This window comes from Anguilla rostrata, chromosome 6 (assembly GCF_018555375.3).
Source record: "Anguilla rostrata isolate EN2019 chromosome 6, ASM1855537v3, whole genome shotgun sequence".
NCBI classification, from domain to species: domain Eukaryota; kingdom Metazoa; phylum Chordata; class Actinopteri; order Anguilliformes; family Anguillidae; genus Anguilla; species Anguilla rostrata.
Window position 1 is genome coordinate 8035061 of NC_057938.1, and position 24914 is coordinate 8059974.

A 24914-nucleotide genomic window follows, 5' to 3' on the forward strand; every position below is an offset into this window, starting at 1 on the left:
TGAAAAATTGATCCTAAAAGAGAGGGCCGGGTGACGCATCAGCTGAAAGATAAGAGGCCTGTATCTTTAGTTAAGGGATTATGTCCAGGAAATGGGAAGGACTTGATAATAATGGTGTGCCTCTGTCCAGAAGGTGCTGAATGAAGGCGCTGATGCTGGAATTGATAGAATACCAATCTCCTGAAGAAGAAAATGTCATTAAACGAGCACGCCAAAGCTTTTTGCTTTATGCAGTTTCTTCTGGAGCTTTTCGTATTAATAATGCCACCTGCGCTATATGATGATATTCCCATCCCTTTTAAACTCTGATGGTACTGCAGTAAGCCGCTATCCCTCACACACTGCCTAATCAAGTCGTCATACATACATTCATTTGCCTTTAAATTCTCTTTAGGCCCAATTATGACACACAACATGTTTGCACTGTTGATACTGACTCTTAGGGAAGTAGGAAGAGGATTCTGGCTTGGGTTTGTCACTGTACTCATGAATATTCATGGACAGGAAGAGCCAGTAAATGCAGTATTTTGATTGAAAATAATTTGTGGTGGCTGTAACTCTACACATACGGATGGCGGTTCTAATCGGCAACCGACAATATTCTCTCCGCACATGCATATTCATTAACACCTGCCGTCGCCGTGGAATCCTTCAGTTTAAAGAATGTGAGGGATTTGACGTTCAGTGAGCCATGTCCGTGTAATGGAATCCACAGGAACCTGATTTGCACGAATCTTAGACAGGGACATCGTTTTAACATGACTAGAGAGAACAGAGGTAAAAAAAAAATATATATATATAATGCACTATACTCTTAAATGCTTACATTTACTGAGCTATATACACAATTTTCTGACATGATGAAGACCCGAGGCTTCGAAACGTTGTGCATGTAGTTCGCTAAATAAGACTGTGTGCGTCTGTGTGATTGGGTATGAATGATTACAGGAGAGCATCCTAAGTTACCTCTTCCACAGAGCGGTGGGTGGAGCACGTGGCGAGCTCCCATCAGCGAATTCTAAACAAATTAACCGCAGGCCAAAATGGCGAGCGAGACGTTGATTAGAGGAGCTTTAATGGATTCAGGCTGTCAGTGAAGAATTAATTGCTCTGTTTATAATGCGATAATATTGCAAACTACCTGCCTGTCCACACTGAAATTCCATCCCCACCATTTATGGCCTTGCGAGTCATGAGTTTCCATTAGATTTATCACATTAATGTGCGCGGGCGCAAACCCTTTGGAGCGTTCCCTATCTCTGAATCAACAGTCTAATGAACGAATTAGCTTTGTTCGCACAGTTTAATATTTTTTTTTTTTTTAGAGTTGTCTGAAGAGCACAGCTGCAGTCTGAGGTTAGGATGTATTCAGAGGGTAATGGTTCACAGAAACATAATACAATGTCAGTAGGCTGGGACTAATTAAATTGATATTAGGTGAGGCTGCCCACTGGTTTTATTCTAAATAGCATTTTTCTTCAAAGTAAATATTACAAATAACTGTACAAATATTCAAATATGGCTTCTGCATATATGTGTCCGTGAGCATGTTAGATATAGACATTTAGAGATATCAGTCAAATACACACATTCAATGCCCAAAGCCCTCATTATCCACTGTAAGAAATCATCAGTAACATTCAAAACCAAAGTTTATTCTCTCACAATCTCAAGAGCAGACAATATTCAGAAACTGCTAATTCCTTAACAGAAGATTCCACAGACTAAAAACAGACTTGCTGAAGAAGACACAGAGTGGCACATGGCATTTTATGTTTGATACGTTATGCATACGAAAAGAAACTGTGGCTCACACAAACGAATGGGAACAGTTAGTAAGAACTCTTACACTGGGCCTCGACCCAATGTTTGTCTACAGGTGTCATGGAGGCATGGGTTCTAATAGCCCTCACAAGTTGTACCCTGAGACCTTGGTCAGTAAGGCAGCCCCCTCCCAAAATGCCCACTCCCATTCCCCATCTCGGATTCACAGTAAACAGCAGGAGGAAACCAGCAGGAGGAAACAGCAGGAGGAAAACAAAAAACAAAAAAAAAACACACAGGTGCTCTGTCCACATCATGGCTTACAGTGTGCTGTTTTATCTTCTCTTCTGTCATTGAAAACAGCCTCGATATAGCCACCACCCCCCCCCCACCCCACCCCATTCCCCAAACCCCCCACCCAAATAAAACCACAGGTGCTCTGTCCACATCATGGCTTACAGTGTGCAGTTCTATTTTCTCTTCTGTCACTCAAAACAGCGTAAGCGTATTGGCGTCATTCATATTGTTATGAGTTAAATGCTATTGTTCTCATTTCTTTGCAGAACAGATGCAAGATTTAAACCAAAAGGCCTCTTCAGTCATCTTTTCCAGTAGAGGGCATTAACGTGATCTGGTGAGACATTTGAAGGAATGAGCTCCATCCCTCCTGGCAGTTGGCAAACATGACATAGTACTTTGCCCAACGACTGACTTCAGAGAAGCACAGTTGCCTGCAAAGCCTGTTGACAATAAATTCAATATGAAAGCAATTTTAATGGGATTGTAAACCAGGCCTCTGCTGCTTATAAACCTCCCTTTATTTATTACCTGCAAGTCTGCAGACGCAGTTCACACCACCAGCATAATGTTCTGCCATAAACTCTGATAGAGTGCATTTGATCCCTCTCCCGCATACACACTCTGCGGTTGGTAAATTAACACCGAGCGTATTATGTGTATATTTCAGGTTCCAAAATTACATACTTGATTACCTGTATATTTTTACTGAGGACACCAAGGTTAAACACCTTGCCTGAGAGGAAGTGTCCTGCTGGGGATTTGAACACACAGCCTTTCGGTGCTTAGCCCAGCGCTCTGTCCCCTGGGTGTGTGTGTGTGTGTGTGTGTGTGTTCTACACCGCAGCCATGCTGAGGTCCCGGCTCTCTCATCAGGTCTCCGTAACGGTCTAAACGGAGCACGTGCGCGGGAGGAAGAGATGCGACGATCTGCGGACGAACTGAGGGCGGCTCGACCCGCTCCGGCTTCTCCATCAATGCTTCCCTCGCATTGAGACTGATGGGATAATTTCCGCCCCACTCAGAGTCTCAAATTAGACTCCAATGAGATCCAATGACTAACTCTCTTGCGTGATGAGAAATGGAGTTATTCAGTCTGCGTTGGGCCACGGTGACCTGGCGCTCTTTATATATATTTTTTTTACATGCCCAGTTTGGGATCAACAAATTCAGGTGGTGACTGCTGCACCACCTGCACCCGCACATGGGGCATGCGCTGTCCCCCATCACACTCACCTGCACGTGTGTCCTACGCACATGGTAGGAGCCTTTACTGACTGAACCACTGGGGAGGGATTCCCTTATAATGGCCCGATAATAGCCTTTTTCAACATTAAAAACCACAAACCGCCCAGTTCCCAGCAAAGAACTGATATCTTTTTGTTGTTGTTGTTGTTGTTTATTCAACAGATACTTCATGTTTGCAGCTTCGCACTGCTTAGAAGAGAGCTCCGCAGTGATGTCCAAATGGCTTCCACTGAGGGAATCTTATTTCCTGACTCAAGCTAGTCTGTAGCAAACCAAGGCACCTAATTATCTTCTGCTACCACGTGAGCATGGAACAAGAAGTCATACGGCAACTCTGTGTCTCCGGGCAACATTTCGGCAGGTGCTACCTCATAATGAGGCAGGGACTACCCTGCAGATAAAAACCCTCCCTGGGCTGCCAATTTTGTTTCACTTCTCTGGACTCCCAACCAGATGAAAGGTTGAGATTCAGTCTGGACCATGGGGCATATCACTGCCTTTTAGAACTAGCACCTGGGTGTGTCTTATTGTTTAATAACAAAAACACGACGCTGATGACAGTTCATATTATTTCATGAGCACATTCTGGATTATGAACATTCTCAGAAGGAAGGGTTCCAAAAGGCTCTTCTGTGTCTCCACAGAGATCTAATGCAAGGGTTCTTTTATCGGGAAAAATGGTTCAATCTGGGAGATTTCACACTTTTCACGCCTACCATAGAAAGTTCCATAAAGAACTAAAATGGGGGTCCCCTGTGGAGACAAGCCAAAGAACCATTTTTTCTGAGAGTGAAGGACACAGCATGCGCCCGTTTCTTCAGGCAGAGCAAAATCAGAGGAGCAGTTCCCCTCTCAGAGTGACTAAATCTCAGAGGGACTAAATTATCAGTCTGTGTACAGTTGCTGTCTCATTAGCTTATTGGATTATGCTGTTAATTACGCGGTACAGAAGGCCATCCAGTGTTCGTCACAAACATGAAAAGCTTCCAGTGCAACTCACACAGAAAGCTCTTTAAATCAACACAAACATGATGGAGAGAAGACATTAAACCCTGAAAAGGGAACATACATCAGAAGTGAGTGAAACACAAAAATTCATATGTAAATTGAGATGATTGTGGACCTCTGCGTTGTGTGCTATAAACAGCACAAATCAAATCTGCTGGGCTGAGACATAGATTTTCTTCATTTTTTCTCAACAATGCAAAGCTAAATCTGGATGGCTAATTCAAAGGGGAAATACCAGTACTCTCGCTCCGGCGGGTGAGAGGATTTTCAGCGTACACTAAACCAAAAAGCTCGCTAACATACAGAGGCCCACCAGATAACACGTAACATGTCACTGAGACGTTGCGACAGCACAACAAAATGTTTTTGCAATGGTCATTCCTCTCAGACTTTAATGGTGGAGCACACACACACTGTGCCACATCATGCTTTGATGTAAGCATCAAGACCTTGGGTGATGAGGGCCATCTCTTCCAAAGACACTGCCCTCGAAGGCTGTACATATTCACCAGTCATGCCTGTAGGTCTTGAGCACGGTTGCTGCTGCTCACACTCATTCCTCTCATTGGTACGTTCCTGGGGCACAGTGAGAGTGGGGTTTAAGTACCCCCCCTCCCCCCCAACATCCCTCCACTTGTACCCCTGCAGAACCTGTAGCCCACTCAGCCACACCCTGTGCAAAAAAAAAACAAAACACAAAAATGCTGGTGCTAGATTTTCCCATGGGGCCCCTTACACCAGGTTCAAATGGCAGTAGGGGGTGGGGCCAGGGGCGGGATAGCGTGCGCCACTCAACACCCCTCTGCACTGGGCGGCGGGGGGTCGCGGGGCAGATTGAGCTTGACGGCCCCGCCCCCGGAGTCAGAGCCAGAGACGGAGTAGCAGGCGGAAGTGAGGGAGTTGGTCTCCATGGTGAAGAGCTTGCAGGAGCGCGTGGCGGCGGCTGCGGCGGCGGGGGCGGTGGCGGCGGGGGGCTCGTGGGCGGGGCTGGAGGCGCGGGAGGAGCTGGGGGAGTTGGTGGGGCTGAGCTGCACGGCGGTGGTGTCCTGCAGCGTGTGCTCGCTGGTCTCGATCTCGAAGGCGGCCCCGCTGAGGCGGGCCAGCCCCATGCCGCCGCCGCCCCCTTTGGGCTTCCGGGAGCCCTGCGCGGGGGGGCGGCGGCTGCACACGCAGCACGCCCCGAAAAAGGCCAGGGCCACCAGCAGCAGGACGGGCCCGATGATGATGGGCGGGTTGTGGGCGGGCAGCAGGGTCCCGAAGGCGAAGGCGCCCACCAGGGTGATGTTGATGCCCGCCAGCATGATGCAGAGGCCGCAGGCGCAGCACAGCGCCGGCGAGGGCAGCCCCTGGGGGCGGGTCTTCTTCTTCGGGGCCTTCTTGGGCACGGAGGTGCCGGAGCTCTTGTCCGTGAACATGGTCTCTCCAGGACAGGCGGTCCTTTAAAACAAGAGTCAGGACTCTGCAGCAGGCATGCGGTCCTCACAGTGACTAATCTCCTGGAGAAGCAACAGAGAGACCATCTGTACTGCAGCATTTAACATGTCATTAGGCTGCTCAGAAATAGCATGAACCCCCCACCCCCCCGCCCCCACACCCCCACGCCCCACCCCCAGCCGTTTGCTGCAGAACCGAAATTCTATGACTGACTCTAATCAGTCACTAATCACTTTGCCTGTAACCACACGGCCCCACTTCATCTGCCAACATTTGCAGTACTTTAGACGCAACGGCAGCCTCACTGGCTCACAGGAGCCCACTGCTGGAGCTTATGAGCCCCCAGACAGAAACTCAAACACAGATGCAAGCGCAGTCACGCTGAGCGGCCTTTGGTCATCCCAGGCAGGCAGCGGGGTTCGTTGCTCGGTGATAAAGCGTTAAGCCTTCGGGGTGAGAGTCTAAGCAGGAGCGTATTGTTAGCGGCCGAGGGTCTGAACTGAACTGCGAGGAGAAAATTGCTCTTTATTTCCAGGTGCGGCGGTTGGCCACTTGAAAAACAAAAACTCCGGGCACAAAGACTAACACAGTCACACAGCACTGACAGATCCTGAAATTCCACAGTTCACTAAGACCAGAAAAAAACATATACAGGCAACTGGTAAGCAGGAAGAGTTTCATTTGATGGAGATGGATCTCATTTGAGCAAAACAGTATATACTGCAAATGGCGCTTATGGCTAGAGCAGGTGTGTGTGCATGTTTGCTTGTGTGTACGTGTTTGTGCACTGCAATGTATGTTCACATAGAAGTTTCAGAAAGGTTCTGGCAGCTACTTTTAAACATCGCTGAGTGCTGCATCATGAACATAATTCTATCATTCAGATCGGCACATCCCAGTCTTCGAACAACACGGAGAAGTTCAACTGCCAGCGCAAAAATTATTTTCCCAGTGAAACATCCGTCTGTCAACTTTATACTGGGACGGTGCTCAGAAATAAAAGCATACGTATGTGTGATTGTGTGGGTGTGTCGGGGGGGGGTATACCCCATGAATATGTATATGCGTGTGGGTGCATTACATGCATATGTATGTGTGCAGGGGTGGGGGGGGGCAGAATGAAGATCTCTTGCATGTAAATCTATTAATGGTTATTTTCTGCTATACTGATTATTTCATCTGAGTGGTGGAAAAACAGCGTGTATCAGCGCGCTAGGCGTATCTATGCATTTTTTTAACATCTATTTTGTCTAAAAAAATTTTTTCCAAAGCTGGAATCACCGGTCGTGTTTCTCAGGACACTCTCTTGGGCAACAGAATAAACGGCAGGGACTTATGGCAGTTATTGGCTACTGACACGCCCAGCCTGCGTTAGCCACAAGCACACTCATTGACAGAGCCGCTCAGGAGCTCCAAGTGTGTTTCTCTGGATGCCCCCATATCTCAGAGGACAGGCATGATTACATTCCCAACTGTCCCAGTCATTTTGGACTTCTCTTGGCCATGATATTCAGAGGGATTTAGCTTTTTCAGGCTCACTTGTGCGTAATTTAAAAGCGTCGGAAGCTTCTTCAGCTTCGATCCTAAGCTGACCGGGTTTTCCCTCATTCTCTCCGAATCATCTCCAAATTAAGCATGACCCCAGTCAAGCAGGAGCTGCAGCTGGGGGGCAAACTGTCGTGTTAAATCCAGCTCCTTGGTCTGAGGAAGAGATCCTTAAGTAGAAAAGTTTCATGCAAAAAATAGATGGAAATTCTCTCGCTGGACACATAGAGGAAATGTATAGCCATCGAACCAGTACTGTCAGGCATTCAAAACTTTCACAGAATGTTTGTTAATAACCTTTGACCTTAAGTTATATACTCTATCTGATGTCTCAGAAACATCTTTTAACAAGGAGATCTATGCTGCATTGCTGCCCGTAAAGCCTGTACAACTAATGGCTGTCTGTAGGTACAGGACTTCGGAAATTCTATTTACAGAGCCACTACATTAAATCACAAACAGACCCATGCAGTATAACCAATGCAGTCTGAAGTCTCATCATGTCTGTTTCAGCCTGGCCCATCTACACAATACAGCTATGCCATGATACAAAAGTGTAAGTCAGGCAGTAGATGTTAGAAGAAGAGTTCTTTCTTTAGCATGATCATGGACTTCAGATTCAGATAAAAAGACTAAGGTGTCTGCATCTTCTTTCTCCTGACAAATGCTGGTTTTACAGCCAAGGTCATTCACACTTCCACAAAAAGAATGCAGGAGAACAAAGAAATGAATTCAGTTGGCCAAGGTCTTGGGAAAAACAACATGTTGAGCCGTGTGTAGTGAAAGCTCGCTAGCATAATGTGAGAGAAAATTATTGTTATCCATTTATAGTAAGAAAAACATAATAAATCAGTTATTTAGCCCAGCATCTAAAGTGGGGGCTGCAGTGAGAGTCAGCTATCGCCCATTCTAGTTGGCTGGCAGTGTAGTATAATGGGAAAGGAGCTGGACTTGTAACCTAAAGGTCAGAGGTTTGATTCCTGGGTGGGGCACTGCCATTGTACAAGGTACTGCATTGCTTCAGTATATATCCAGCTGTATAAATGGATGCAATGTAAATGCTATGTAAAAAGCTGTGTAAGTCGCGCTGGATAAGAGCATCTGCTAAATGCTGGTAACGTAATGTAAAGAGAGGAATGCTAAGACATATATTCAAAGACAGTAAGAGAATGCTCTGACTCTGCCATTGTGCTCAATGCCCGTGTCCACAACGCTTTGTGCCTTCTCTAATTAAGGAGCCAAGAAAAAAAAGGCCAGATAAACCGGAAGCTCAGCTGGCTATCTGGTGCATACGTAACACAAAAGTAATGTCATAATAATTATGCTGTCCAGTCCAATCAAATCAGTTATGTTGCAAGATAATAAGAGGGGAGTTTGGATGTTTCCGCAGTGATGGTCTGCCAGCGCTTTGTCTCCAATAGCCTCCTACTCCTTCCAAATGATAGGGATAAATGTCTAGCAACTGACCTCCCCTGGCTAGGGCCTGACCTCCCTGTAAGCATCATTCAGTCTCAGTCTCTCTGTCATTGTGTTCTAATCATTCATTGTCTTACAATTATCAAAATTCTGCCAATTATTTTTATATAATAAACCCTTGCTTATGAAACAATAATTTCAGTCAGTGTGAACAATGCAACATGGATACTGCTGAGCTTCATCCTATTAAAATAAAATCTGGCCGAGAAATATATCTTCAGGGAAATGTGTGGCTAAAGAGTGGCGTATGGATGTCTTCATCTGATTTGTCCCTCTCCGGTTTCGCAGTAATAATGGGATATGAAATAACGGGGGATAGCAGTAGCGCTGTTGCAGCACACACTCCTCATATCACAGATGGTCTTGATTGACATGTTAATGAAGTACTAACTTTTAGTCAACTGAAAGCACTGATCAGGCAAGCTGATTTATCACCCCAGCTCTGACTCATTATGTGAAGGTAGGAGCTCGCTGCTATTTGCTGTAGTTGTTTTGTGGGTACAAATTTAACTCAAAGACACTATTGAGAACTTGGAGAGCATGATAAGAAGATAGGTGTTGTTAAAACAGTGTTAGGTTTTCCTATAACATTTCCTATATAAACCAAGCCCAAGCTAAATGAGTTCCACTCAGCTGCATGGAGAAACTTAGCGTTTAGTTTGTCATCGGAAAGCAAATTACACTCAGAATAAGCCCTGTGTCGCTGTAGTTATACTGATATGATTTATTTTTGACTTCATGATCTTGTATATTGAATTATGTCAGTAGAACAGGGGGAATAGGTGGGGTGTACCTAAACAATGCAGTAAATGTAAAATGGATATCAGAATGATTTCTTTACAGAGTGGAAAAGAAAATGAGCAGGTCTTGTTTTAGAGGCAGTGATCCTCAGGGTGTTCAAGGTTTAAGGATTCTCTAAATTGTAGGTGGTGAGACTACATATGCTGCATGTTCTGTATTAAAATATTGTAACAGAACTTTGGTCTACACCAGGGTTCTTTGAAAAACATTTAGTGGCCCAGATTTCTCTGAAAATTACACATATGGGCCAACAGTTTCCATACTATTTACTTGTGTATTACCTATATAAACTGTTTAACTATGTGATATTTATAAACTACTACTCACTATATGTCTAAACTGTGATTCGGTGATGACTGGGTCTTTTATTGTGATGTTTCAAACCTAAAGCCTGAATGGTGTATTAGGGATAGGAGTGTGATTTAGAGACAGCATGAGGCTAAAAGGGTTGATGAAAGCTAGCGTCCAGGAGAACTCTCTGCTCTGAAATGTTTGGGGGGGGGGGGGGACTGTCCGCAGTATAAACTGCGAAGGTACTCAGGTGGTTCAAATCTTCCAGGGTCACAGAGAAGAGAAGTGTGATGCACTCCTCTAATCTTTAAAGCGGCCTTTGAAGACCTGCGGGTGCGCTAGCCACTAAAGGCATTACAAGCAATTTGGCATGCTTTTTCCTCATAAATATTGCTGTGAACAACCTCAAATGTCAGGCATCGTAGTCAATTTTTTTTCCAATTGAAGCCATAGAAAATACTATTAATCTAGCTAGTGGTTTTTTGGCAGTGTGCGGAACAGTTGCTAATAAAGTCTATTCATACAAATAGATCACATGCCTGGTATCCCGCTGATGCCACATCAGGTACGGAGAAAACACGGCGGAGAACGCAAGAGTGCGTAGGATAAACTAACATTTGCAGCCTTGCAGTCTTACACGTAGGTTACTTTAGATTTGAAGGCAGGCGTTAGTCTTTAGTATGCCCCGATTAATTGAAGCAACGATGCCACCGAGTAGATTTTTAGCCCGAGTTACTCACAAGTAAATTATTCATTATGTCCCTTTGATTTGTGCATTCTACGCACACGCGCTTAGTATTACGTAAACCCTTTGAGTTGTCAACGAAGTGGATGGATAGAGCGGAATGTAGAAAGCGTGAATACGATTTTTAATTCTATCAGGTTGTTTGTGCAATAAAATAATCTGGTTTATTTGGTGTAACTCAACTGAAAACCAATAAATGCTATATATATACACAAAACCAACTTACCTAAATATATTCTTACAACTCCAGGAAAAGCAGTTGGTTGCAGGCTTTTCTCCCTTAAACACGCGTTTTCCGTAAGATTTCCATCAGAATGAAAAACAAAACGTTGCAAGAGAGTCACCAGAGGACGGATAGGCTACTTCATCAGAATGCCGCCTTTCGTTAACTCGGTTTCCCGATAATACATAGACGTTCAGCCATCGCGAAAAGAAAAACAAATTATTGAGTTTTTTCAAATAATCGTTTGACTTATGGCTTACCCAACCTTTTTGTTTCGCTTCTTTTGTGTTACTGCATCAATGTTGGCATTTCTTCATTCTTTGTTGGGCATAACCCATTCCAAATATTGGCGAATATTCCAAAATACGAATTTTCGAATAGTCCTAAAAACAGGTATTATTAATTCAGGACGGTTGCGTACCACCTGTATATTTAAACGGACTCCCACCTTGATTACTGACAAAGTGATACCTGTAAATTTATAACACGAAAGACTGCTCATATTTCTCAAAGCATTCTCCTTTCCCGTGGACTGCCTGAAGAATGAATTCCTCAGAGTGAAGTAAAGGCATTACATTTGAAGAAATGGCACTTTTAAAAAGCACAGCGTTGTTTGAAGGCATCCTAACTGGCACCGTATAAAAGGCATTCCCCTGTGCAGCGGTCTTTCATCCAGACGCTCACTCTCCGGCATATATCGTCTGAGTTAACATAAACATGCACGCGCACGCGCGCACCTCTTCTCTGTCCGACAGCAGCCGCTAGTTGGTTTACATAGGTAAAGAGGGCTTCCTTCAATAATGGACAGCACCCGGTGCTGAAATAAGTGAACTTGTTCACTCCAGCTGTTGTGCGTTGTGTCCTTGCATTTATGGAATGCAGTTTAAAAATTCATTACATTTTTGTTTAATTTTTAATTTGAGGGAATAAGGAGATAAAGCGCTGTTTGGCCAGTCTATCGCAGTATCTCAGTTTTCACCAAATGTACGTTAACTACAATATTGTAATAAATGACATGACTGAGGCAGGCTTAGTCAACTGCGTTGAGCTCATGAAACATTTACATCATCAAAAGCAGCTATTCCCCACACTCTCTAAATAGATGCAAATAAAACAAGATTACATTAAGCATTTTTTAGAAATTAGTGTATAGTTCACCCATTTTGATAATCACATGGCCTTTAAATTATTAAAACCAGCACCCACAGATAGAAATAAAATTCCTAACACATAGCAGCTTGAGCCTTCCCAGGTTTTACCAGGAGAACATTAGCGTACAATAAATATGCAATTTTCAGTTAGTGCACTAAACCTCCGTCTCGTAAAACCTTGAGTTGCTCAGACGGCTACAGGATTATGATAGTGTCTTCTGTTCCTCCTGTCATCTTCAGCAGTCAGTGTCCACTAACACATCAGCAGACCCCTTCACACAGTCTCCAGGCTGTTACCAGGGACTCACCCGCTTTACAGCAAAAAGAGGAAACGTCGACCAGAGAACGACTCGAAAGCTGTTACCCTCCCCATAGTGTGCAGCCCAGCACAATGGTATATTACCCAGAATCCCCCTAATGCATGTTTAACATGGAGAGCAGAAAACAGAGATCCGTATCCTTTGCATATTGAGGAACTGCATTGTGCCAGGGGAGGTGAGTGTTTGCGCGGTGATGAAGCAGAATCCTAACTGTCATCCCATCGGGGAACCGTAGCAGAGGCAGTGAGGTGCGGCGTGTTCTTGCTCACTGGAACAGAAGGTGGCTGATGCCTCATTTCCTTCTGTCATCAGGGCAGAGTGTCGGCCTCCAGCGTTAGCTCGCTGCTTATTGTCTGGTGTGTGTGTGTGCGCGTGCGTACGTGTGTGTGCGTGTATGAGTGCGTGTGCGTGTAAGACTGTGTGTGCGTGTATGTGTATGTGTGTGTGTGCATGTGTGAGTGTGTGTGCATGTGTGAGTGTGTGTGCATGTATGACTGTGTGTGCGTGTATGAGTGTGTGTGCGTGTATGTGTATGAGTGTGTGTGCATGTGTGAGTGTGTGTGCATGTATGACTGTGTGTGCGTGTATGAGTGTGTGTATGTGCACGTGTGGGGCAGTGCGTATACATGAGATGTTATTGGATACGTGCATTTGTTATTTGCCAAAGTGGAAAGTGACACTTTATCAACAGTCCCCTACACATGTGCACATACATAATCAGCTATGTTACCTCATAAGTATTCATGAATTTGATGAATGTATCTGTGTTCACTGAATGTCCTGACATTTGTCAGGGTTACATAAATGTTTATTTATGTAAAGGACACTTCTACCTGTGCCCTTTTTCTCCCAGCATGGGATTATTTTCAGGTCATTTCAATGTTAAAAGTGCCAAATGGGGCATGATTCATTTTTTGTTTTTGTGGATGACACTTTAACATAAATGACTGTGAGTCTCTCTTATATACTTCATATGCATCTTACAATTAAGCATTGATTGCTTGTTGTGCACTCTATAGCGATTCATTTTTGCAAGAGTGCTATGTGACGTAAACTTACTTGATTGATTGATTGATTGGGGGAGGGCTAGGCACATTTCTACAGAGATTAGCTTAACTGACTCATGCTTAATTTCCGTTTGTGGCAAGAGCAGCTCCTTCATGGTCAGATGTGTATAATCAGAGCTGTCAGTGGATGTATTCAGATTCTCATTCATGCCTAGAGAAGCTTGAAACACTTCCTATCTATTCACAAGCCACGTGAAAATTGTATGTAAAAAATACATCTTCTCTGAGACTTCACTATTTGTTGCTTCTCTGTTGTTGTTGTTGTTCTATTGCTCAGGACTGCATCATCCCCTTGTTATGTTAATGGAGCAAAAAAACAAAAACATAATTATCGCTCTAAAACTCCCACCAGTTGAGTGTCAGTATGATAAAAGATGCTTTGATATTGAAAAAACTTCCACCATCTTTGTGTGTACCTTAGTGCTGAGTGTAGTTCCTCAACCGTTGCCTTTGCTGAAGATGCTTTTGTGACCATACAGATGTAAACACGCAGAAAGAGGTCTGTAGGGATGAGGCCTACAGAAAGGACGTTGACCGAGCCAACTGGGTTGCGACGATCAGGTGAGAGACAGACTTGCTTTCTGAAGTGGATGCAAATCCAGAAATCCATGTCACGTTCTCATTTCCGTGATTGTCACCTGGAATTGTGATTAGTGGATGCACTGAGGTCATATTTCCCATATAAGGAGAGTGTGAAAGGATGTTTCTTTTCAAGAACATTCTGCCTCTCTTTCTCTCTCTCTCTCTCATACACAGGCCCTTGAAACAGACAGACACTCTACACACTGTGGGCAGAAACCTCTATTCACTCCCTTCCTCCATTCGTAAGTAACACCATTCATCATTTATTGACAATATCAAAAGGCTCCATTCATGAATCCTGTACGGACAACTTCTCATTCTGTGAAGAACCAAAGGGGTCAGCTCGGTTTATGTTTTAAGAGGTTGCACCTATCTTTCATACTGGATGTAAGATCCCACTCTGCATTAATTTTGACTATGGGTTTCCATGGTAATTCCCAAACGAAAATGACATCTTTTGTCTGCCAAAGGAACTTCTAAATAATATGTTTGGGCCTCTGGAAATCTGGGTCTTAAGGCACAGTGGAGAGGGGACAAGAAAAGCAGGTTGAAGGCACACTATGCAGGCGTTTTTATTAGAAAACTTGTAAAATAACTATGTTAAGGCATATCTAAGATGCACTGGAAATCTCGGCCTTAACGTACTTTCGCAAAATCCGTGCAACTTTTACCTGTATTCGTTATTCTAAAATGCGTTTGGGATGTTTTTGGGCATGGTGCTCTTGTCGGGAGGTGGGCGTGACTATAGAGCCTGTGATTTGGGATCAGATTTCAGCAAAGTGTTTGTTGCTAGTTAGCTGCTGCAGAGGCTAAGAAACCAAGATACAGTGAAGCAAAAAGACGAGCAACACAAAGATACAGCAAAGAGTAACAAACAGCTGCAGTGTCTGTAGTAATACTGTGCATAATTTTGATTTCACAGGTTTGGTACGAAACATATGAAGCTTGAGAGCAATCCTCTTAATCCGCTCGTAATCCATTTTTCTATAATTCCCATAATTCCTGTTTCCCATAATCATGACACATTTCGGTGTTACAGGAGATATAAACATGAGTTTCACCGGAAAGCTGTATTCTCTGGATTAATGTGTGTGCCTCCGAACTTTAATATGATTTTAATGGAAAACAAAGCAAGCCCTAGACAAAAAGTGTGGGTGTTTGTGTGTAGGCACATTGCCAACATTATTTTCAGATGGTCAACTTATTTTTAAATATTCAACTTAAATTACAGAATCTTACACCAAATACATCTTGGGTATACGCTAAAAAGATTTTGCACTTCAACAAATGTACTTCCACAATGAGTGCTGATCCCAAAAGGAAGTAAAAAAAAAAAAAAAAAACTCAATTATCTCTAAAAAGAGAATGGGTATACTCTGCTGTCCTTTGTCCATAATAAGACTCTTACACTTTATGACAAATTCATTTTTTTCCACCTGTAATGATTTATCTAAGCGACATGGTTCTGAAAGGATATAAAGGAACCTCTTGGGATCTGTATGGTCAAATTCTATTCCAAGAGGGGATGCTTCAGGTGGCCATTTCAGACGTGGCCCGGGGAGAAGGGAGGATCATGGGACGTCGATATCCGAGGACTGTTTGGGCTTCCGACGAGCAATGATATCAGGAACGTCGGAAGGCCTGAGAGGGACAGGGGCCACTCATTACTTCTTCCATTCACATAAAATGTAAGAATATCATTTTTATACCAATAAGAACGGATACATGTATAATAATTAGAGAAAAGGATGTGCGCTGTACATTCTGGCAACAGAGAGTACTATATTCAACTGCTCCAACTGGCCACTTTCAAATTCTACCAAACCTACCAAGTGTGTGCAATTGCAGAAAGTACATGATTGTGTGCGTGCGTGTTTGTGTGTCCCTGTACGTGTCCGTATGGGATGCTTTGCCTCCTGTGTGTATATTTTTGTCACCGTGGCACGCTTGTTTGCAAATGGATGCATGTGCAATGCATCTGCACATAGATTTGGATTTTCACAGCTCTGAATATTGTGTTAACCCTCAGCAGTGCGTGAAGGTTGGGAGGTCCATGACTTTTCTGCAAGAGATGTGAGTGATGCTTGTGAATGAGAGAGGCAAGTCTCAGTAACCAAGGCAACAGTATTTTGAGCAGTTGATTGGATGATGTGCACAGCAGAGTAGGAAGGCAGCTTTCTGGAGTAAATATTACTTGGTTGGTAGTGGCCTTGGGGATTAATGCCTTTGGACACTACTTACGTTTGTGTCAGTTTAGATTTTATAATAAAACATGGGGATGTGACACCAGGAACAGTGGGGGAGGAGCCGAGGGGGCTCCACCTCCTCATTGGTCACTCTCAGAGGTAGCTTGTGAGCTCCGAAGCACAAAAGGCATTCAGTACCATGGACAGCGATGGCATCACCAATATACACACAGTCACATACCGGCTGCTGATTCCATTATCAGTGCCTTGGGAGGAAACCTGCATGATACACCTGCTGCAAGAGATTCCTTAATCCATTCCCAAACACGCATTTCTTCCGGATAGATCAGTGGACCTTTTTTGTTTTTTTATTTGTATTTATTAAAGACATTTATACTGGTCTTGTAACCTAAAGGTCACAGGTTTGATTCCCGGGTAGGACACTGCCACTGTACCCTTGAGCAAGGAACTCAACCTGTACTGCAGCAGTATATATCCAGCTGCTTCAGTAAATGCCTGTAATGTACAGTAATTTTTTATTGCACTTTTTTTTTTTACTTGGACCCATTTCTCTGAACTAATTCCACCATCTGATCAGTACTGATAATAACTTTGTATTTTCTGTGTGGAGCCAAGGTCACCTCAGGCACAGCTCCACTCTGCTTTGCAATGCAGTCTAAGAGGATCATGCAAATGAGGCACGAAATGCCTTCTAAATGTGGTTTTCCAGCAAATATAACCTCGCTTAGCTTATACAGATGTATTTAATAGAGAGCTGTAAGCAGTTACATCCCCGAGCTTTAAAATAATGTTAATTTTTGAAACTCTTTTGCACTGTAGAAACACTTCCTTACTTGCACTGCAAGGGTTGTATTCATCAGCATGGGGGGCGGGGCGGGGCGGGCGGGGGGGTGTTGATAGAGTTCTTCATTACAGTCGCATGCCTCCCTGCTTGCCGTAGGTCCCATGGAGAACAATGCGTGCTTCCGCTAAAAAACGTCTGTCAACTGAAACGCCAAACGCCTGGTAATGGACTGATAGAAAACTCCGTAAATGAATGTCCCCCTCAGGCTATGCAGTCATATTGAGAAGGGTCATTTTATAGGCATTTCCAGGCTCATTTGCATGGTCCCATTAGACTGCATTGCAGAGCATAGTGGAGCGGTTCGCGGGGTGATCAAAGCTCCACAAAGAAAGATGAGACAAAATTAGTATCATTACTGATCAGCATGGTGGAAATACTTTGTAAAAGTGGGTCGGAGTAAAAAAAAACAAAAAAAACAAAGCTATCCGTTAAAGGAAAAATGAACACAACAACAGCACCAAGCATTTTTACCAAAGCTGATCTAATCATGCCATTAGTTTAATGTACACTGAGGGGATGAGTGTTGCTAATGGAGGATATCATTGCCGTGCAGATGAAAATGCTATCTGAGCTTGATTACATGAAGGTTTGTATGGTTACGGCAATAAACAAACTCCAGTTGGGCAGCCTTATGGCACCACAGTCTGCATACACAATTTATTGGGCTTATAACTCAGTTGGGTTCTGCTCTCCCTTGTCTAAATGCGTCCATTTATGAGTCTGTGTTTTGTGATTATGTTAGTCTTTATTCTCAGTTTATCACCCGATTAGGATGTCCAAGCTCAGCTGGAGGCCTGTTCAATTGCCGTAGCGTTCTCTGTCAATTTGGGACGCTGCACACTAGCACCTGCATAATCCAAAACGTATGCAGCCATAGTCCCATCTTTTCCCCAAGATAATACAGGTACTGCTGCAGAGGCTTAAGCAACTAGTGTCTGTCATTGACCCTGGCCATCCAGCATCATAGCCAATCGGCAGGCTGAGGATCTAGAGTGGGACACTGCAGCTGTACCCATGAGCAAGGAAATATCCGGCCATACAAATGTTCAATTCATGTTCAGTCACCACTGTTCAGCTCTTCAGCATCCTGTACACCTTTCTTCTTTAACTTTCTTTCCTCTCTGTCTTTTAAACAAAGCAATACCATTGGCCAAATTGGGACAAAGCAATCCTATTGGCCAAATTAGGAGGTTTTTCAAGTGATGCTGAGGTATACGGACAAGTAATTTTCCTGTAAACTCTACATGTAATATATAAATGACCAGTAAAACACATTATCTTCATTGAGCCTCACTCTCTGGAATAGGGCATGTATTGCTGCAGTTTCTGCCTGGCGTTCTGGTCATGCACACTGTTACTTATGGAAAGCAGACTGAGCAGTGCAGTTGGAAAGCTGTAGGGGGCGTAGGCGGGGCTGTGCGCATCTCACCCCTCATCCACAGAGGCCTCGGCCGCTGGCCTGTCCTGGAGGGTCCCCATCCTGCTCTTGGTGCGCTCCAGATTCAGCTGGCTCTGTGTGGCTGCAGGCACGAAACAGGAAAAATTAACCCCCTTCGGATGCTTTTCCAAAATTCTAAGCCAGCGTTCTAGAACTCTTCCATTGCTTTTAATTGCCAGTGGCGAATGCCAGTAGCATTAGAATATTCAGTTAGGAACATCTGTGATCTTATGCCTTAAAGAGTTTGAATAAACATTTCATGCAATGTGATGGGCCTTCTGTTCCCAAATGAGGCTTCAGCCCCTCTCCAGCTCAGTCAACCCATAGCAGTGGTGCATAATATTGCTTTGTATGTAACGCTGGCTTCCACACTACCCAGGCTGACAGCATACACTGCTCTGCCCATTTATGCCCTCCCCTAGGCCCACCGAAAGAGACAAAAAGGCCTGTAAATTGTAATAATCCATCAGCACTCTAGGGATTTGATTTCAACTCCGGATGAATGCTTTAAAAACCATTTCCACCCCAGCAGTGGAACTGGAGGGTGTGACAGCGGCCCTGGTTTGAACGGACTCCTTCGTCCTCAGCCTGAAAATAGACTTCAGTCTCTATTATGCTACGCGCCGGATAGAAGGTGCTTATCCCGGGGAAGCTGTGAATACAGCCAGCGCTGGAAAGTGTGCGGTGTGAGCTAGCGATCTTTCTGCAGACATGCAGTACACACTCTACAGCACGGATACTGGACCTCCAGTGTGAGGAGAGCAGCTCACCTTCCCGCCTCAGGGCCTCAGCGGAGAGCTCCGCGGTGGGGTTCGCCTGAGTGGGGTGGATGCGCAGGTTCCCTGAGCGAGAGAGAGAGAGAGAGAGCGCAGGAGCTTCAGGTGGAGCGCGACTGACTGGATCAATGACAGCAGCTCCAGTGGTCAGGAGCTTGAGGATCGATTGCTGAACTGTGGGTAAGTGTGTGGTTATATTGCGGGGCAGACCGGTAAGTGTGCGGTTATATTATGGGCATCCAGTAATAACACATAGACACAGACACACACACACACACACGTTTATGCAGGTCAAGGAGCAAGACTATGTTCAGTCAAAGCATCAATTATCTAGTCTTATTTTCATTGAATGACTTGGTAACTGTACATGCAAACAAGTGTCACCAATAAAATGTACTTTCTACTTGTAATTACTATAGCTCTTTCTTCCCTTGATATTCTCAGAGGAAAGCCCTCCAAACTTATTTACACCACCAGCATCCTCTAATGGAACCTTTTTTTTTGTTTGTTTTTTTAAATCACCCCGATCAACATTTTTAATTTGACACCAGTGTTTGATGAGGGAGATTTTATTTGTTTATTTGCAGCTGGTGTTTGGACATGTTTCTCCCTGCTTCAGAGCCCCGGTATTCTCAGCACGCGTGTTGAAAACTAATCAAAACCACACGAGCTCCTCTGTGCCTGCTGCCACACTCGAACCCTAACTGAAAATTTACAAACTTTTTTTTCCTCCTTTTGATAGCTTCAGAGGAGCAACTCAGAACTTATCAGTAAGGCTACATATGCATTCCTACTATATACATTTCCTGCATTTCCCCCCATTTCTTTCATATATTTACTTCACAATATATCACTGCCCCCCCCGTCACAATAATGTATTATTGTGACAATTAGGAAGTGCTAACAGGAAGAGAGGAACTGAGATCAATGTGAAGAGATTGAAAAAAAAATCTCCACGGCGAAGGATGAATGGGAAGGTAGTCAGATGTAAGTTATCAAACGTGTGTTTACGAGGGCCCGGGTAAACACAGCCCTCAGGAGGAGCCCAATCATAACGTGTTTTTAGTCAGCATGGCACCTTTCACCTACGATTACAGCTGATATGACCTTCTATATGAAGCCAGGTCTTTGAGGAGGATACCGTCTGTTCGAACGTTTACTAACAAACCCTTCCAGCCCCTGAAGCCCTAAGTGATTTTCTGCAGTGCTTTGGCAGCAAACAGCACACAGGCAGAGCTGTAAAACGTGTTCTCAGCGGCTGCAGGGACCAATAAAAAAATTTTTTTTTTAAAAACAACAACATTGTTTTGAAAGCTGCTCCTTTGCCACCTGTTCGCTCCGCGGGAACCGCAGCCTCATGGAACACTTGCATAGTTATCTGGGACGGCGCTCGTCCGTTTTCGTGGAAAGCCTCGCTGATTAGAGAGCGGTCACAGAGCCGTAGCTCTGAAACCTGACCCGGCCCGTCGCCTCGGGTCCAGGCATTCAGGCTGAAAACAGAGTTCCTCTGGAGGAAAAACTAATTTCACAGAACACCTACACCTCATCCAGTGCAAATATTTCCTCCACTTGTAGGAAATTCATCTCTTTCTTTCAGGATAGGTAGGCCTTGATCCTAACCCCCTTTCATGTTGTGTAAAACATATTATAATTATCCTAGGATGGTTGGGGATCTACCTACCCATTCAAAATTTGGTAATGCAATTCAGAATGAATGAATTTTGAAATAGACCAGGGTACAATTATTATTAATGAATCCTATTTGTGCAAATATTAATGCATCGGTTCACTGAATTGGAAAGAACATTCCATTTTTTCTTTGTGAATTAGAAATCTTCTTTTATCAAGAAGTCGTCATTAACATACATGATTGCGATCATTTAAGGATTGGTCAACGTGAGCTGGTTGCCAAAAAATTGTGCCTCCACAGATCACAACTGATACCATTTAATTATTCAATGCGGAAAAATGAGACGGTATGGAACCCGCAGAAAGTCAACGGTAAGTTCTCTGGAATAACAGTTATGCACAGCTGTGCCGGTTACTATGGGAACACAGTGGGCCGTGCAGATGGAGGACCAGAGGCCTGCAGAGGGGGAGGAGAGTCAGTGGAACAGCCCCACCACTAATCTCTCTCTCTCTTGCTCGACCTTGCTCCTCCCTGGCTCCCTCTCTGCAGCACATATCAAGTCTGCTTTGACACTATTTTCCTCATCACTGTTGATTCTCTTCAATTGATTTTCCCTCACATTTACAGATACAGATACAAAAGAAGCCGACATATAAAGGGGCGACATAGCTCAGGAGGTAAGACCGGAGGTAAGACCGATTGTCTGGCAGTCGGAGGGTTGCCGGTTCAAACTCCGCCCTGGGCATGTCGAAGTGTCCTTGAGCAAGACACCTAACCCCTAACTGCTCTGGCGAATGAGAGGCATCAATTGTAAAGCGCTTTGGATAAAAGCGCTATATAAATGCAGTCCATTTACCATTTACAAGCCTTCAACAGCTTGAGAAAAGCTGGACATACACGTTTCCCTCCATATGCGTGTCAGACAGCAAATCAGAGCGCCATGGCTTCTTCCTGCCACTTCTGTGGTATTTGAGTTTACCTGCAAATAACATATTACACGAAATGGCAAGTATGAATGTTACGTAGTGCCATGGTCTTAACCAAGATAATGCACAGGTACAAGCTGTCAGTGACCATCAAAAAGGGGGTGGGTTACACCTAAGGTGAAGACATCGTGGATCAGCACAAGACATCATCAGCAAAGAGCAACCACAGATCATTTGACTACAAATTTCAACTTGGTGGTAGAGCAAGTTCATTAAACAGGACGGTGGCCCACATCCAGTACTGAGTAACTTCACATCGGTGTCTCCATTTCTTCGGTCACTACTTGTACATCGCATCCGGCATTTCAGAGCATTTCCATGCAAAGTTCAAGCTAGCCAGACCTCCCCGGAAGATACCGTGCCAGTCCCAAACTATACACTGAATTATTTTAATAGAATGCGATAAAAAAAAACTGAAATAAAAATTATTTTAAACAAAGGCCACTGGAACTATGGCCCACTGGAACTATGGTATATGCCAATAAATATTCAATGCAATCATCCAATGAAACGGGAAGTCTTACCTAGAGTAGGCAGGATGTGGTGTAAGTTGAGCCAGGCTCTTATGAAGGGGTAGACTGAGATCATGAGACCTGCGAAGCACAGGGATGGGAGTTTAGATCCGTAGTGCACACGACAAGCTGCACACAAATGTTCTGACGTGTCTTTATAACAGCAGCATGGCTGAGTCACGCAGTAAGCATCACAGTGGTTTTATGTACCGGGATGGATTGATGATTAGGCAATATCAACTTTATATAACCACAGATAAGAATCATGAATAATTACGTGAAATGATTAGCTCATGAGTCCAAAGGTGATGAAATGATCAACAAGGCATTACATCATTTAATGTACTATGCCACATTAAAAGACCAAATTCTACTCTTATTATATTATTAAGTCTATCAGTTCGACCTTGAACCTCCTATAACTGGTCAAATTCAGGTACTAGACTGAAAGCTGCAATCAAGAGAAAATCTTCAGCCATCTTAATCTTGAGGAGCAGAGCTGATTTCTAAATTGTGGAAAATATCGAATTCGATTTCCTGTCCATTGCATCCGCCATGATGCTCTGGCTCTTCTCCAAAAGATTCAGCCACCTGACTAAAATGGCTGAACTTTTCTGACATACATGGTCAGGCAGAAATGGGTAAAGATTCACTGCTACATACACACAGTCCCTTGTCTTCTTGAGCCTCTGTCATCATTCAGTGTGACCAGACCCCCTTATAAAGAGGCATGAAAATAGGCGACATTATGAGCTTCTCTAGCACGTCATAAATAATTTGCATACCTAAAATAATTTCCTTCCATTCTTACAATTACTCAGCATCACAACAGGCGAGCATTTTTAGCTTTATTATATGAGCTCGTTGATGATAATGGATTACATCTACTGTGGCATATTGTGAAACAAAATGTCAAAGCTTCTGCTTGGCCTTCTCCATCCTGATGTGATGAACTGGTCAGATGGCACTGGGCCAACGGTTCCGAATAAAACTCTTCTATTACTAATATTGCCGGTGGTGTGGATTGAAGTGGCTTTGATCTTCACGTGAACAACTGTAATGTATCCAGTGTTGACCCTCACAGTCTGGTAAAGCCTTGTCTAGATTACCTGCTCCTTGTCACAGGCATCTTAAGATTACATGCCTGGATCAAATGATCCATGAGCTTGTAATGTAGCTGGATGGAAAATGGCAAGGGCCACTGAGCTTTTATTCGGACAACCTTTCAACATAAATCCATGCAGCACCGCAGGCCCTCTCTCTCTCCGGCATCCTCCAGAGGTCATATGTTTTACTGCTCTGGCAATAGCACTGACACACAAAATGCCACACGCGGCGTGGATAAAAGGTCTCGAGTTCTACCACCTATTGCAAAAAGTGAAAAATAAAAAAATCAAGAAGCACGGACTTTGCAGAAAACAGGATAAATAAAACAGTTTTGCAGTTTATGCGCTTATAGTACAAAATGTATGTAATGAATAAAAACTAAACAAATAAATGCTAATATGTTCTGATACTGGAAGCATCTGTGGTGGTGCTACACCAGTGCCTAAGCAGACAGAGCTAACAGAGACACAAGATGTCTGTGTTCTCACCACCCAACACTCACCCAGCCCACCAGCTCCGAGGAAGATGCCCCCCACGGCGTCGGCGTCGCAGTCTCGGGACACCCCAATAATGATGCACCCCGCCACGATGCTGACCAGGGCGGAGCCCACCCGCAGGCCGTGGAACTCCCCGATGCTGACAGCGTTCATCCGGCAGGAACCGCCCAGCCCCTCTCCCCCTCCCAGCGGGCCTGCCCTCGCCCTCCCCCTCGCCCGAAACCCTCAGCCGCGCGCCCCCGGGGACCCCCGACTCACAGCGCGCTTCGCCCCAGACTCCGTACCCCCTTTTCCGCCAGCACAGGGGACCGGGCTCAAACTCTCACTGTCGAAAACCCGCTCGCTGTCTCCTCAAGACTCCTCATGAATCTTTAAAGATGCAGATCTGCTTTCCCTGCTAAAGAAACCACACAGGACAGACACCCCCCCCCCCCCCCTCCGGAGCACAATCTAGCCCTTTTCTCTCCGTGACAATAGCTGGGGTTCTGCACAAGACAGGCCCCTGGCCACTGTGAATGAAAGGACTTTGGACTTTCTTGAGCAACAGTAATAATGATATGACCGCTTCATCGATTCATGCAATGCTACATATTGATCTCCGGTTGGCTATGATCTATGAAAGGCTGAAATTCCTGCCCACGCGCTCACTAATAATTCATATCAGACGTATTGACTGGCGAGCCCTCAGAGCGATGCCACGAGGGCTCGCAGCATATGCCAGCCAGCTGAGATCTGCAGCCTCGGGCATGAAGCTGCCACCCGGGCACAGTGCCACCTAGGCCGGGTCACGGAGACGGCTCTTTTGACACGCGCTGGCATCGATGATCGGAAGCAGGAGAGGAGTAACGGGACTGGGACGTCAAAATGAAATCTGACTCAGTGATCCCGTCTCGCTCTACTCTATCCCACAAAGAGCAGCGAGGAAGATCAAATTAAACGCTCGCCTACTTTACTGAGTGCAATAA

General features: G+C 44.5%; 2 protein-coding genes across 4 annotated transcripts; both read right to left on the reverse strand.

Moving 5' to 3' along the window:
* Nucleotides 1–2187: 2187 nt before the first annotated feature.
* On the reverse strand, nucleotides 2188–12736 carry LOC135256396 (transmembrane protein 275-like). 3 transcript variants are annotated; one of them, XM_064338108.1, is made up of 2 exons: nucleotides 12292–12736; nucleotides 2188–5813 (listed from the first exon to the last, which is right to left on the reverse strand). In XM_064338108.1, the coding sequence occupies exon 2, from the start codon at nucleotides 5730–5732 to the stop codon at nucleotides 5109–5111; it is 624 nt and encodes a 207-aa protein (XP_064194178.1). In that variant the 5' UTR covers nucleotides 5733–5813; nucleotides 12292–12736; the 3' UTR covers nucleotides 2188–5108. The 3 variants fall into 3 exon arrangements, with proteins under 3 accessions (XP_064194178.1, XP_064194177.1, XP_064194176.1); XM_064338107.1 differs by having other exon boundaries at nucleotides 11098–12736; XM_064338106.1 differs by having other exon boundaries at nucleotides 10836–12733.
* A 1773-nt stretch (nucleotides 12737–14509) lies between these two features.
* On the reverse strand, nucleotides 14510–24135 carry kncn (kinocilin). The gene is made up of 5 exons (XM_064338109.1): nucleotides 23955–24135; nucleotides 22358–22426; nucleotides 19212–19283; nucleotides 18433–18523; nucleotides 14510–15593 (listed from the first exon to the last, which is right to left on the reverse strand). Exons 1-5 carry the CDS (start codon nucleotides 24100–24102, stop codon nucleotides 15524–15526), a joined length of 450 nt encoding a protein of 149 aa, XP_064194179.1. The 5' UTR covers nucleotides 24103–24135; the 3' UTR covers nucleotides 14510–15523.
* Between the last annotated feature and the right edge of the window lie 779 nt (nucleotides 24136–24914).